The sequence below is a fragment of the Mustela putorius genome, unplaced genomic scaffold, assembly GCF_011764305.1.
Source record: "Mustela putorius furo isolate JIRA1106 unplaced genomic scaffold, ASM1176430v1.1 tig00000695_pilon_pilon_pilon, whole genome shotgun sequence".
NCBI lineage: Eukaryota > Metazoa > Chordata > Mammalia > Carnivora > Mustelidae > Mustela > Mustela putorius.
Genome location: NW_025421447.1, coordinates 998634 through 1013576, shown reverse-complemented (window position 1 = coordinate 1013576; position 14943 = coordinate 998634). Strand labels below are relative to the sequence as shown.

Here is a 14943-nt window from a genome sequence, read left to right as displayed (position 1 = left end):
CTTTTCACTGATTTCCTGAATAACTACTAGGCCAAAATCAAGCCCAAGGCTATACAAGTTCAGAGTACCTTGGCTAAACTGTGTGCTCAGAGAACTACTTTCTCTGTTGTAGTGGAAAAAGTCTTGATCTGGGACTAGAGCTACCTGGAGTCTTATCTCTCCAAGACAACCAACCATTAGCTTTAAGCCCCAGAGAGATTCATCTTTCGGGGCTTTGGAGTCCTAATCTGTAGAATGACCAGGTAGGACTGGAAAATTCCTGGGGATCCTTGTTGCTTTGACCTTCTGAAAATCTATGATCCTACCCAAATTTGAAATGATATCTGGAAACCCCCTTTGGAATTGAGTATTGGGACCCAGAACTTGGACTCTAAAGTCAGGTGGACCAGGGCAGAAACTTGTCCATAGGAGGGACTGGTATGTGTAGTGTAGGTCACAAAGCACTTTCATACCCATTATCTGATTTTATCTTCATGAGAACCTAGTGAAGTATTTTCACTCCCATCTTAATGTGAGGAAACTAAAACCCTGAGAGCTAAATGTGTAACTGAGTGCTAAATAGTTTAGATCACTTAAATCACATTTAAGTCACATGATAATCCTATGGCTTTTCCAATTCTTCCTCTTCCTTATTTCTCTTCTTATTTCTTTTTCCTCCTATTCACCTTCTTCCTCCTCCTTTTATTTTTCTTATTTTCTTTTCTTATTCCCACTGTATAGATAGTCAATCTGAGGCTCATGGAGGTTAAGTAGCTTTACCCACTAGCAAGTACTAGAGCTCAGATTCAATCCCAAATCTTTCTAAAGTCTATGCTCACAAGCTTGGTTAGAATCTTAATACCTAGAAAGGTTGGAAGGTTACATTAAAAAAGTGAAATGATCCAGGCAGAAGGATTATTTAACTTCCCTTTACTCTCACCAAAGAAAAATAAGAGAATAAGTAAAATAATAAAAATCACTATTCTTTGCATTGCATCACATATATACTATAGAGTGATGGAGAATTGTAGAATATGCAAGTAGATGTAGAGCCGAAAACTATATACCCTATCTAGGAGGGGCACTATTAATTATTGGGCTTATGGAAATTAGGCTTACTATGACAGATCATAGGTGAGGGAAAGCTGGATGTCTAGAATCTTAAGTATAATTTCTCTATTTCTAAATATTAATGATTAATTACTAAATTATATAAACAAAAATTACGTGGGCAAAAAATAAAAAGATGTCTCATCTTGACTGGACTGCTACATAGGATGCCAGGTTATTACTTCTGTCCTGCACTATGTTGTCTTCAAGGACTACTCTACAGCATTAACTGAGCATCTGCTGTAAAGCTACCAGGTTGCTCAGCTCAGGAGTAGGAATAAATGCTGTGCCTTGCTGCTTATGACCAGCATTTACTCTGAATAGATGTTGGATATTTTGAGTATCGTTCTTGGCTGGATGCTTTTCTATAAAATAATTGCCTTAACCCCACAAAACTCTGGAAAGGAAATTTAATTATCTTCATTTTTCAGTTGAGTAAATTAATATTCAGTTGGTTTTAAAGGTAACCCACCTGTGAGCAGCCAACCTGGGATGTTAGCTTGAGGTCTGACCATGTTTTCTTCATTCTGTAGTGTTGTATCTTTGAGGTGACTTTAATTCCTCCAAATTAGGGAAATTTTCCTCTTTTACATTTATCTGATGAGAATATGACATAAGGAGAATTCAGGGGCTTGGAATAATCCTTTAGAGCAGATGATATTTCTGCCATCCCTTATCACCTCTATCACCAGTTCTCCTAGGGTTGGAGAAGAAACCGATAGGGTTAAGAAGGGTAAAGAATACAAGAATCTGCTCCCTCATGGTCCAGAAGGTTTGACGTTGAAGTGGGACACTCCCACATTCTGTAGGTGACTGCAAGGACAGGCATATAGGGAGGAGACTACCTGCTGGAATGTCAACCTGGGTGATGAGCCAGGCAGATGCCAACCAGCTGTCTCATGGTGTAAGCCAGACCCAGAACCCCCTATATATAAAGACAGTTCTCTGTCCAGATGCTTCAGCCTGAATGTCTGCTTGCTGTGAGGAGGGTGAGTCTAGGGTTTGGGTCCTGGGATTGGGTTAAGGGTGCATTTCAGGGGATGCCTAGATTCACGAGGGTGAGGCATAGTGAGGGGCGGGGAGCTGCAAGTAGAGGAAGAGAGGTACATAAGCCTGAGGAGAAAAATCTGGTAGACTTTTTTTATGTCATAAAAAAAGTACCCGCAGAGTTTGTGTGAAGAACTGAGGATCTGAAGTCAGTGTATTTGCCTTTGATAATGGTGGCCTCCTCCTCAGGTACCATTTTCTTACATCAGGACCTCTTTCCCTGGAAAAGATGCATTAGTAATTTACACTTTGTGAGAAGAGTTGTATGTAGGGGGGTTATTTTCCCTAAGGGCATGTGTTTTTAAATACTCTCTATAAATGGAGAATGGAAGGTTTTGCCTTTCATTTTCGGTATTTCTGGAGCTTATTGAGAAGTGTTTTGTTGGATGACTTAATTGTTAAATCAGCTACCATGCTGTGCTGGTCACTGGGCTGCCTGTGTATGAACAAGTGAATTTAGGGAAGGCAGAGGAATGGATACTGTGCTCTGTTTCTGCTTGGATAAATGTAGTGTTAGAGAGTATACCTGCATTCCCCATGTCATGTTTGTAATGCTTCCACTGTGTAGGGGTTTATGTGTGGCTGAATGTCAGTCTCGTGATTTAGGAATCTTGCACTTTCTGGGTTACCCCCATCTTAGGCAGTCATTCCCTGACTTTAAGAGGGGCTGGGGTAAAATATTTGTGAAGCCAGTAAATTGTCCCACTTCAGGCGATTTATAATAGCAACCTGCCTGGGCAAGTTTTCATGGTTGTTCTGAGTCTTTCCAAAGGTAGGTGTGTTTTGTCTGTGTGTGTTTTGCATATGTCCACGAGGGCCATTTAAACAAATGTAGCTAAAAAGATTGAACGTAAAGAAATAAACATTTTATGTTGGGGTTGAGCTGCCCAATAACTGACTGGATCCTTTACATCCAGTAGATGTTTTTAGTGCAGATGGTGCCTGAATGCATGCTCCCATATGCTAATTTTTACATGTTTGCACATGTGTGGCCAGTGCACGTATATGAGGATATCCAAGTTCCTGTGGGTGTGGAGACCCCACATTAGGCTTCAGCCTTAGAAGCACTTCTACCTTTCTGTGGAGTGCTTTCCTGACACTTAGGACAAGGAATCCTGTTGTCTTCAACAACCTCTTGTGTTGGACACTGGTATCCCACCCCTCCAGGGGGAGACCTTGGATGCCTGCACCCCTGGCAGTGCCTTTGAAGTTCTCTCAGATCAGGACTTCAGTTAGGTCCTTTGGTAGATCCAAGAGAGGTCTCATGGGCAGTGGTGACTAATATTGGGTCCATCTAACTCAGTAAGTGTTCTAGGGCAAAGGTTGAGTTGGGATGAAAGTACAGGGAAGAAGCAGGGTGTCTTCCCTTTGGTCCTAAACCCTTCCCCCTAACAACTCATCCTCCTGACACTGATCTTTCTACCATCAGGCCTCACTCACCTACCTGCATCAGAACAATGTGTGACCAGCAGCAGATTCAGTGTTGCCTGTCGCTCCCCCAGTGCTGTGTGAAGAATTCCTCCTTCAACCCCTCCCAGTCCCCCAGTGCCAAGAGTCAGGTGGTAGTCCAAGTCCCCTGTGAGATGCAAATTGTGCAGTGTCCTGCACCATGCCCAGCTCAAGTTTCCCAGGTAAAATGCCAGGCTCCAAGCCAGTCCCAAACTATGCAGGTGAAGTGCCAGGCTCCATGTCAGTCTAAGACCGCACAAGCAAAGTGCCAGGCTTCAAGTAAGTCTAAGACCACCCAGGTGAAGTGCCAGGCTCCATGTCAGTCTCAATTCTCCTGTGTTCAATGCCAGGGCCCATGCCAGCCTGAGGTTTCCTATGTGCAGTGTGAAGCTCCATGCCCTGCTCAGACCTGCTATGTAGAATGTGCTCCCGTTTGTTATACAGAAACTTGTTACCTGGAATGCCCAGTCCAGACCTTTGTACCCCGTCCAGCTCCTCAGCCTGTCCAGACTTATGTGGCTTGTAGCCCAGATTCCCAGACTCAGGGAAGATTCTCAACCCAGTGCCCGTATCAGGGATCCCAAGTCACATACACCCCGCAGCGTCAGTCCCCCGCTTCCTACAGCAACTGCACTCCACATTTCCGATCTGGGGCATCCTACAGCACCTGTAACCCACAGTTCCAATCGGGGACTTCTTACAGGAACTGCACCCCTCAGCGTCAGTCTCGGGCTTCATTTAGCACTTGTGCACCTCAGTGCCAGACACGAGAGTCTTACGGGAGCTTCCCTGTCCAGCGTCGCTCCCAGAGCACCAGCAGATGCCTCCCTCCTCGCCAGCAGCAGCCTTCCTACCACAGCTGTTCACCTCCAAGAAGGTCTGAGCCCTACAGCAGCTGTTTGCCATCAGCATCTTCTTCAAGTTCCTATAACTACTGCACCCCACCACGTCGCTCTGAGCCCATCTATAGCAGTGGCTGTCCTCAGGATCCCACTTCAGGCTGCTCTAGGAGATGTGGTCCCAAGTGCCGGGTAGAGATTTCCTCCCCGTGCTGCCCCAGGCAGGTGCCCCCACAAAAGTGTCGGGTTCAGATTCCTCCCATCAGACGCTGCCCTGAGAGCTGTGCCCCACGACCCTCCTGGGGCGCCTCCTGCCCAGAGCTGAGGCCTCGTCCACTCCCAAGCTTCTGTCCAACACGGCGTCTGGATCAGAGTCCAGAGAGATCACTGCAGCGATGCCCGCTTCCTGCTCCACGTTCATGTCCACGTCCTGCTCTACGGCCATATCCACGCCCAGAGCCACGTGCAAGGTCAGAGCTCCATCCATGTCCTCCACTGCGGCGTCGTTCAGAACCCTGTCTGTGTCCGGAACCACATCCAGCCCCGTGTGCAGCCCCACATCCCAGATCAGTGCAGCGTGAATTTCCCGAATCACGTCCATGTCCACAGCCCTGTGAGCACCCAGAACCTTCCTCACTTCCAGAGCCAATTCCTCTTCCAGCACCCTGCCCAAGCCCAGAGCCATGTGTGGAGCCTAGATGCTATCCCAGCCCAAGTTCAGGACCAAATGCAATCCCATGCCCCGGAGACCTAGGCTGTCATGAGTCCAGCCCATGCCGCCTGGACACCGAGGCCCCCAGCTGTGGCCCAACTGGTTCTAACCAGTGGCAAGGAAGTGGTGACAGCTTTGGACCTTGTGATCGGATTCCAGAGCCACAGGGTTTCAGTGATTGTGGAGACCAAGGAGGCACCTGTGTTGGAGTGAAAGGAGGTTCCTCTGCTGGAACAAAGGGTGCTTATTTTTAAGGAAGCATGGTTGAGACATCCCTGCCTCCTGCCCTGAAAATGTCATGCCTCCTTTCCCAGCAACCTCGATTTCCAACATGTTCTCTGTGCATCTCTTCCAAAGACAGTCGGAGGTTCCTTGATGCAGAGATGATGTCCAAACTGCATTGCATGCCACCTCAGGATCCACACCTTAATCTTGGGCACCTTTCCAGCCTACATCTGGCTCCTCCCCTGTACACACCCTCAGTTCTAGCCAAACCAGTCTGGCTATCAGGGCACATCTGGATGTTCTCCAGAATATACCTTAGGTGTCCCTGACTCCAAGCCTCTGCTCACTTCCTACCTTCCTTGCATGGACCACTTCTCTGCTATGCCCAGCCTCTGAAATCCAGCCCATCTTTCAATATATCTTCCTTGGAGTCTTTTCTGTTTGTTCCTACCCACAGGAGCCTACACTGACTTCCTAGAACTCATTGCATTGTCTATACCAGCCACTTGGTAACTGCCCTGCAACCTCTCTTGAATTATTTCCCTTTTAAGATGTGTCTGTTTTTCCTGCCCAAGTAGGTTATAACCTCCTATTTGAGTTGGAGTGAGAATATCCTTTAAGTCCCATGCTTCTCCTGGGGCAAGCAGCTGCTCAGCAAGGGCATGTGGGTTGGCAGCTTGAGCCATGATCTATCCCAATAGGCAAACCCAGCATCTGGGACAGCTTGAGGCCATGTAACAATAAAGATGATATCCTCAGAGTCTGAGTCCTGCATAATGCCTATTTTTTACCCTTCCTGACACTCTGGGATGAGCTTCTTTATTTGTTTTTTTTTTTTCTTGAGTTTTCTGTACCTTGAGTTCTTGAGTTTATTGTGATCTGAGCTTTCCTTAACTGGTCGGGTTGCCTTGTGGGTTTTCTGTCTCCACTTAGTGTTGATGGGAGTCCACTAGCATCTGATGGGAGAAGCTGGGTGAAAAGGCAGGAGGAATGAGGGACAAGAAGAATAACTCTTGCTCCTCAATCTGGGCAGGTCACCCAGCTTTGGGTGTCAGGAGGGGGAGGGGAGTTTGAGGAGAACTGGAAGTTCTCTGTGGTATTCCACACAGGGTACCCCCTTCTTTTGTAAGAATAAACTATTAGAACTTTTCTTTTCTTTCTTTTTTTTTTTTTTTTTTGACATCATAGAAAAGGGAACTTCCAAGGTTGTCTTTGCATTCCTCCATCACTCCTGAATCCCACTGGGCATAAATGGTCTTGGCAGGATGAAGGTGGGGGTTTGGAGGGCAGGAGAGAGAAGGGTGCCTCTTCTTGCCACTCCCTGCCTATAAGATGGGTGCTGCATAATGAATGCATTTGCGGAGAGCCTTTCCCCAAGGGTTACAGTGCCACCAGGGTCTATAGAGAATAAAGGGGGTCCTCTTAAGAGGACAGCAGGGGGTGACTCTGGCCTGGACTCACAGATCCAGCTCCACAGTTGGACACCACAGATCTATGGCCTGGCTCTGGAATGTCTTTTCCTTGTCCCAGAGATCAGGTGCTGCAGCGTCAGAGGCAGAGACCCAAGGGACACCTGGCAGAGGAAAACTGAAGTTCTTTATGTGAAGTCCATTTTTTTATTTTATGTGAAGTCATTCATATAATGTGGATTCATTCATTTTTTTTTCCCTACTAACAAATATTCATTGCTTACCCATGAGGTAGGAACTGGTACAAGGGACAGAAATACCTCTTCTTAGTTCTCAGAGAGCTTATAGTCTAGAGCACTGGCTCTCAGGGTGGTACCTGGGCCAGCAGCATCAGCACCACCTGGGACCTTGTGACAAAGATGCATCACCCATGCATCACCCCAGACCTACTGAAGCAGAGACTCTGGGGTGAGGCCTGGAAACCAGGTTTTAACCAGCCCTGTAGGTGTTTCTAATGCCCAATAATGTTTGGTTGTTACTACCTTAGTAAAATACCTTACACAGGTAGAACATGAATATATGTATATGTATATGTGTGTGTGTGTATGTGTGTATATGCGTGTGTGTGTGTATATGCGTGTGTGTGTGTGTGTGTGTGTGTGTATCTTCTTCAATTTTAAGAACAGCCCATCACACAGGCATTATTATCTCACCATTTTGCAGAGCTGGAAAACTAAGCACACGGGTCACAGCCACACAGCCAGACTCAATTCCAAGCCTATGTTATTTTCTGCTACACATGACATCCTTCATGTCAGTTATGGTCCTTGCCTTTTCCGGAGGTATTTCCTGTATCAACCCAGTCATTTTTCTAAGATACTTTTATTGGGCATGTTAATTTCACCAGTTTTACCTTAGCCTCTTCTCTTCAAATCCAGGCTGCTCTAGGACTCCATCTGCCCCATGGCACAATTCCCCAGGGGTTTGGCAGGGCCCAAATAACTCCTAGGGGCACCTCTACTTTTCCATCACTTAGTCCCCTCTGTGGGGTGGGGTGAGGCTTAAAAGACCCAGATGGGGATTCTCATTACATCTCTCCCCTTGTTCTTTCAAGCATACCCCTGAACAAGGACCCTCTTGTATGGAGGATGAGTGGCAAACAGTCCATCCCCTCAGGACACAGAAGAAACACAGACCTGGATGAGAGAAAAGGGCATTCACTCCTAGGAAACACCACCCCACCTCAGGTTCAGGGTACAGCTCACTACACAGGCTTTTGATTACAATGTCCCATGACATGCATTGTTCTCTAGAGATAGACCCTGGTTCCCCAGGATAAGTAGGCCTGGATATGGAAAGAGATTGAATGATGGCAAAATAGAGGTGTCTCTGCGTGAGTCAGGCAGGATCTGGGACTCCCTCACAGACCAGAGCTGTGCACCAGCTGGCCTCAGGGCCATCTCTCTAGCCAGAGAGGTTCAGAGCTGAGGGCTCCTCACTCCTGGAGCATTAGTCTGAATTGGGTCCTCCCACCTCTCATGACAGGATGCTGAGGTATGAGCCTCTAGGTAGGCCACTTGTGAAAAGTTGCAACCCATCCATGGCAGCTCTGAGGAAAGAGGTGCCCAGGAGTGTGGGTCTGCTGTATTAGTCTGTATGCTTTAAAGCTTGGAGCTTCTAAAATGTATGCAGTGATGGGGCTGCAACTCCAGGAGCATGGTTTAAGATTTTCTATGGTCTTTCAGCCTTGGTTTTGGACAGCCCTTCCAGTCACCCAGTCCACTTCCCACCCTCCATCCTTTCACACATGACCTGCCTCCAAGTGTTCTGCCTTTTCCTTCTGTAACAATAATTTGAGCAAAACCTGAAGGGGCAGGGATTGGAATTCCAGAATAAAAAAGACTATTTATTAAAAGCCTTTTAAAGGTGCTCAAAGATCTGTGAGAGAAACTCCTCTTTGAATATCAGACTAACAATCTGAAGCAGTGCGTGGGTTGCATAGTGTGATTTCCATTCCGGGTGAGCAGATTGTTGCCCAGAAATGCCAGTGCATCAGGCAAATTACAAATAGTAGGAAGCAGAGGTTGGCCAGACTCCTATGCTTGCCATTTAGTATGAAGACCTGGCTTCCAAAGATGAGGAACTAGTTAGTCTGAGTGAATGTAAAAGAAATTGGGTCTAAAGAACATGCCTCCCACCCTGCAATCCTGCTTATATCTGTGTGCAGTTCTCTATCTTTTCCCTCTTTCTAAAAGCCTCCTGCCCTGGGATTAGCATTTTCACTATAGAATGAGGGAATTGCACTAATTGTTCTCAGAATTTCCTTCCAGAACAGGTGGGTTAGCTATAATTGCTCTTTGTCACAGGCATTACACTAGAGTGGAATGACCAACCCACTTAAAGACACAGGACCCCAGAATCCATCCCCAGACCTATTTAAAGTGAATTTCTAGAGAGAGAATCTGGGGCCTCCATTTGAAAATTATTCTGATCAGTTGAGATAGAAAGCATTGCTATAGTGATACCCAGGAGTGTGAGTGAGCTTACTCAATATCTATGAGGAGAATTGAAATTTGCACACATATGACCACAGCATGAGAAGGAGGTGGACATGGTGGCAAAAATGGGGCTGACCACTAACTGTTTTTTTATGAGAAGTTTTATGTAATTACCCTATGTGAGAGTCAAATTTTCTACTCTTCAGCCTAGGAGCACATGAAGACCAAGGAATCTCTGCTTTTCTCTCAGTTAAATTCCCAACCACTGCCACTCCAAATACCCAGAATTAGGTTCTTATGCATAGCTGAGGGAGTGGGGGTTGTCTGACATATACTACAGATTTCTTACTGGGAAAAGTTAGGCCTAGTTTTGGTATATCTCTCCTTTATCTAGGCATTACCTAAACATCATGAGGGAGGCATTTCACATTCTGCAGTTTGTCCTATAGTCTAAAATAGTCCTAAATGAATAAGCAAATAGAACTGTCATGCATAAGGGAATAGTTCATCTCTTAATAATGGAATAGATAGGTAGACAGTAGTAATAAGCAGACAGACAGTGTATACAACATATAGGAGAATATCCAGGTGGTGAACAAGACTTGGTCCCCAGCCATAGCATACTCCTGATTTCTGGCCTGGTTGGACATCCCAGAGGATCCACGTGCCAGTGGCTTGAAACTAGTTAGGAAGAGAGGGTGATGCATGATGATCCATGTGTTTCCCCATCACCAGGAACCATCAAATTCATTCCTCTAAAAACTGAAGCTTCCTGACCTGGAAGACTAAACTGAAAAGTATCTAGAAGGCTAAGAATAACCCAAGCTATGCCAAACAAAGCCTCGCATAATGTTCCTTACATCTTGTCATAGGAACCCTGAGCTGGGTTAACATCTTTCCTCTTTCACCAATATTATATCTGTCAGGAAGAAAACCATTTATCGATTTATATTAACACATCTGTTCATTTGACAAAGATTTACTGAGACCTAGCTATCTGCCAGGAATTGTTCTTGGTCCTGGAAATACAATGGTGAGTTCGGCAGACAGCATCTTGCCCACTTGCAATCTGAGAGACTATAGAGTTTATAAGAGCTTGAACATGGGGGGCACAGGGCACCATGGAAACCCACAAGAGGGGCACTTAAGTAGCCCAAGTGCCTAGAGCAGGTGCTTACAATCTGAAGTGTGAAAGGCAGGTGGCAGTTATTTAATGAATGGAGGAAAGAGAAGAGCATTCCAGGAAGAGAGACATCACATCAGACAACAGAGGGAGGAATATTTCCTCCTTATCTCCTTACATGACCATCATTCCTAGTTCCAAACACTTCCATCTTTACCCTGTTGTAATGAACTTCTTATCAATATTTTAGAGTAAGACTTGAGAGGAAACTGACCTAAAATTTCAAGTGACTTCAGGTTATGAGGGAAGATTGAAGAGCATATCTTTCAACATGGGTTAGAATAATGGACCTAATCTGACAAGATAAAATGTAATTAAGATAAAGGTAAAATTCTGAGTTTAAATTAAAGGTCTTATAGCACTTGCAAAAGATGAGTGTATGCAGAGCCACACATACAGAGAAAAGTTTGGTTGACAAAAATTTTAGCATAGGACAAGTGTGAGATTGTCTGTGGCACATGGTGATGAGTTTTTATTCTTCATAGTTAGTCAAAATAGTGTTGCTCTGCTTGGTCCAGACAGTGGTCCAATGGGAGTGAGGCTGGAGGATGATGTGTCAGCCTACTATGCATCAGCCACCACCTGAGACAAGAATCTTACCTCCTTCCTCATACAACTTAAAAAGACTCTACTATGCTCCAATTTATAGACAGTGTCACACAACACACACACACTCACACACATACACACACACACACACAAATCTACTGAGGCTAATTAAATTGTCTTGTCACACATCTGAGACCTGATAATGCTAGAATCCAAGCCCAAGCTTATATTCTCCCAAAATGTGGTCTCCCCTCCTGTGGAAGGAAGAATAATGTTATATTTTATTTTATTTTTTAGACAGGGAGGAGGTGTGGAGGGAAAGGGAGGGAGAGAACCTTAAGCAGGCTTCATGCCCAGCATGGGGCTGGACATGTGGCTTGACTTCGGGTTCCATCTCACAACCCTGAGATCATAACCTGAGCAAAAATCAAGAGTCAGATGCTTAACTGACTAAGCCACTCTTGTGCCCCTAATGTTTTTTCAAAGAAATAGCATGTTGCTCTCTCCCTTCCATTATTTGAAAGGCTTTCTTTCAGAAAAAGTAAAATTCAGAGCTTAAATAAAATGGATGTACATTTCTGGCTAGAAATAAAAAGTATAGTTTAATAATCAGAACTGTGTGGAATTGGAATGCACTGTTACTCCTGCATTCAATACTTACTCAAATACTGAGTTTTTACTATGTGTCAGGAAGTATTCTGGATTCTTGGGATGTATTAGTGAATGAAATAGACAAAGATGCTTGTTCTCAAGGAACTTATATTCCAGCAGAGGAAAATGGATAAAAAATGGACATATTTAAAAATATATATATATAACATTATATAGGCATCACAGAAGCATAAGAAGGGTAAGAAGATTGAGCTCAGTGTGTGGAAAAAGGGGGCCCAAAAGGGTATAGAACCATGAGTTAGCATGCAGGAATAGAAAGGATATAGGAAAGGCATCATGAGATGAGCTGGACCCCAGCTCCACCACTTACTAGCAGAGAGGTCTTAGCTTTGGCAGTTTTCCTGACCCATTGTTCCTTCATTTATAAAATGTGGTTAAAATAAAAATATACTGCTGACATATACCTCTGTCTATGTCACACAGGATTAAATAGGTTAAGTTACATACACTTTGTATATTATAAAACACTACAAATATATCTGCCTTTTGCAGTGAGATATTTACCTGTAAGGGGAGAAGTACAGGGAAGAGATGGTGATTGGCCCAGCTGAGGGAGGCTGGCCACAAAGGGAGTCCAGACCCAGACACCAAGTCCAGACCCAAGCAAAGCCTAGACAGGCAGGGGGGTAGAGGGGAAGTCCAAACAGAAATGGATGTGGTCAGCTGGGGCAAGTCAAAGGAGGCATGGAGGAGACAGAATTGAAGGAGTGAAGGGATATGGGAAGGAAGACAGAAGAGGGCTGGGAGATGGGTAGTGGGAAATGGCTGAGGCAGGAAGCTGAATTTGGAAGGAATAAGGGTTTGGGGGACAGTTTGCTCAGATGCCAAAGTGAATGTTGGTTCCAAGGATAGTGAGGTGAGCTGCTATCATAAATGGTCATCAGTGTTTTGATGCCACTCAGCCAGTTTGCCAATGGCATATTTCCTTAGGTTAGCCAGGAGGAGAGGAAGTACCAGGGAGGGGAGGCTCTTAATCAGAAATACTTTCGAGGCTTGAATTGAGATTAGGCCCTTAGTCATTGAAAGGCCTTCTGATTTGACCCAGCCTGGATAAAAGGCTGGATTGGGCAATCATTTAATTAATAAGATCTTTCCATAGCATCCCATCAACATTCTTCAGAGGATTGTTTTGTTCATTCAGAAATCCTGGAAGTATTTCCAGTGAGCATAGTCTCAATCCTCCTGCAGCAAAGCAGGGTTTCCCACCCTCAGCACTAGTGACATTTTGGTTGTGATAATTCTTTGTCATGGGAGCACACTGTAGGATATTAAATAGCATCCCTGGCCTCTACCCACTAGATGACAGTATCAAACACAACCCCCTTTAGTCATCACCAACCGTGATGACTAAAGTCCTCTGCAGATTGTAAATGCTTCCTCCTGAGAGCATGGAATAGGAGTTGGGGGGTATAAAATCCACCCACCATCTTTTAATGAGAACAATTGAATTAGAGGAAAGAAACTCTGGCCTTGCCCTTCAGACATTCTCAGTTCCACAGAGAATACTCACCTGCCCTCACCTCCATTCTAAAGACTCCCATTCATTAACAATAAGAAGGTTCTGTTGATGTAAGGCAGGAGCACAGCACAGGCAAAGAATTCCAGCTTCAAGGATGCACAAAAACTTTTTTTTTTTTTTTTATCTAGGGAACTGAGTATTCATTTTGGAAGTGTAGATTATCTTGGCTATAACAACGATTATGAGTAGATTAGCTGTGACTGTCATTATAATTTTTTGGTATATTATCCAATAGCTCAGAGTACTTCCTTTCTAACTCTCTGCTGGGTCTGCTAAGGATTGCCAGTGGCAACCTGAAAAACACTGTAAGCAAGAATTTCCTGTTGCCTGTACCTATTCTCACACTGCTGTTTCTCCCTGGAATGTCCTCTGACCCCCAAGACCCAGCCTCCATGGGTCAAAGCCTCTTTGACAAATCTTCCCAGATACCCTTCCTTAGAATTCCTCTCCTTCACCTCTTTTCCAAAACTAAGTTGTATCCTGTTTCTGGACATGCTGTACCACTTACTGGCTTCCTTTTTATTTATCCTGCTTGGGCTATATTAGCTTTTTAGTCCTAGGGAGATAGGAAAACTGAAGGACTCCATAAAATTCTGCTTTTTGATCCTTTTCCAACTTCTATTCTTGCTATGACCTGCACAACCACTTCATTTTATACATGCCTCAGAATGCATATAGTATATGTCCTCCTCCTAAGGGGCAAGGAATTAATGATTTATTTAGAATAGATAACATCTAAGGAAGGACCAGGTGAGGATAACTGGCAAAGCCATCATATGAATATTCCAGCCCACTAGTGCTAAACATCTTAGATGCCAAGACCCCCTGACTCCAAGGAATAACTCCTGGGCCCTTACCTTTGTTCCAATCTGTCCCTCTATACCTGATAGGACATGTACAACAGATCCTGAACAAAGATGAGACTCTCCTTCTTGAGTCTCCCAGACACTCTGTCTGTACCTGCACTCTCTTTATGTTTTCAGTAAACTCTGCTTTCCCTTCCTTCCAGCTCGCATTTGATTTTTATCCTGTGTGTAGCCAGAGATCCTCTCAGCTGATCCTGTGGGACCCACTCCGGGTTCTCAGACTTAGCTTGCCTGTATCTTGATAGTTTACATGAAATTTAGAAAATTGATCATTATTTAAAAATATATACCCCATTCTCTTTATTATCTTTCAGAAACTCTAAATATGTGAGTTTTGGTTTACTTGCTATCATTCAATAATTACCACTCATCTGTTCATTGTTTTGTATTTTCCCCTCTTTTCAATTCAGTTTTTCAAGTTAAGTTCATCAATCTGTTCTTCTGCAGTTTACAATCTACTAAGACCATCCAATAAATTTTTGAAATTGTATTTAATTTTGAGCATATTTAATTTTTCGGAGACAGTGTTTTTCATTTTTAGAATTCCCGGTTGGTCATTTTGGGGCATGGAAACAGAGGTAATTCATACTGCAAAAATGTAAACAGTTTTAACTTGAATGTTGAGTGTATCTATTCTTAGGTATGGTCAGTAGACCAGTGTCACTTCAAGTAGTACTTTATGCCACCTCTTGGGCTGCTCCCTTTTCTTCACCCTTTCCATTTTTATTTTACCTTCTCCCTTCAATTTGCTCCCAAGAAACTGTGAATTCTTTTCAGGCTATAATTTAGGACATTATGGGAAATATACCCACCTCAGTACCTCTTTCGTGATCTACACTTGTCAAACCAAAACTCACTGAGGTATATGGGAGGAAAAAATGGTAAA

The 14943-nt window shown here is 44.3% G+C and overlaps 1 protein-coding gene across 1 annotated transcript; it reads left to right on the top strand.

The window, feature by feature from the left end:
• The first annotated feature begins 1991 nt into the window (after nucleotides 1-1991).
• On the top strand, nucleotides 1992-6164 carry LOC101670038 (keratinocyte proline rich protein). The gene is made up of 2 exons (XM_004782323.3): nucleotides 1992-2078; nucleotides 3566-6164. The coding sequence occupies exon 2, from the start codon at nucleotides 3594-3596 to the stop codon at nucleotides 5388-5390; it is 1797 nt and encodes a 598-aa protein (XP_004782380.1). The 5' UTR covers nucleotides 1992-2078; nucleotides 3566-3593; the 3' UTR covers nucleotides 5391-6164.
• The last annotated feature ends 8779 nt before the right edge of the window (nucleotides 6165-14943 follow it).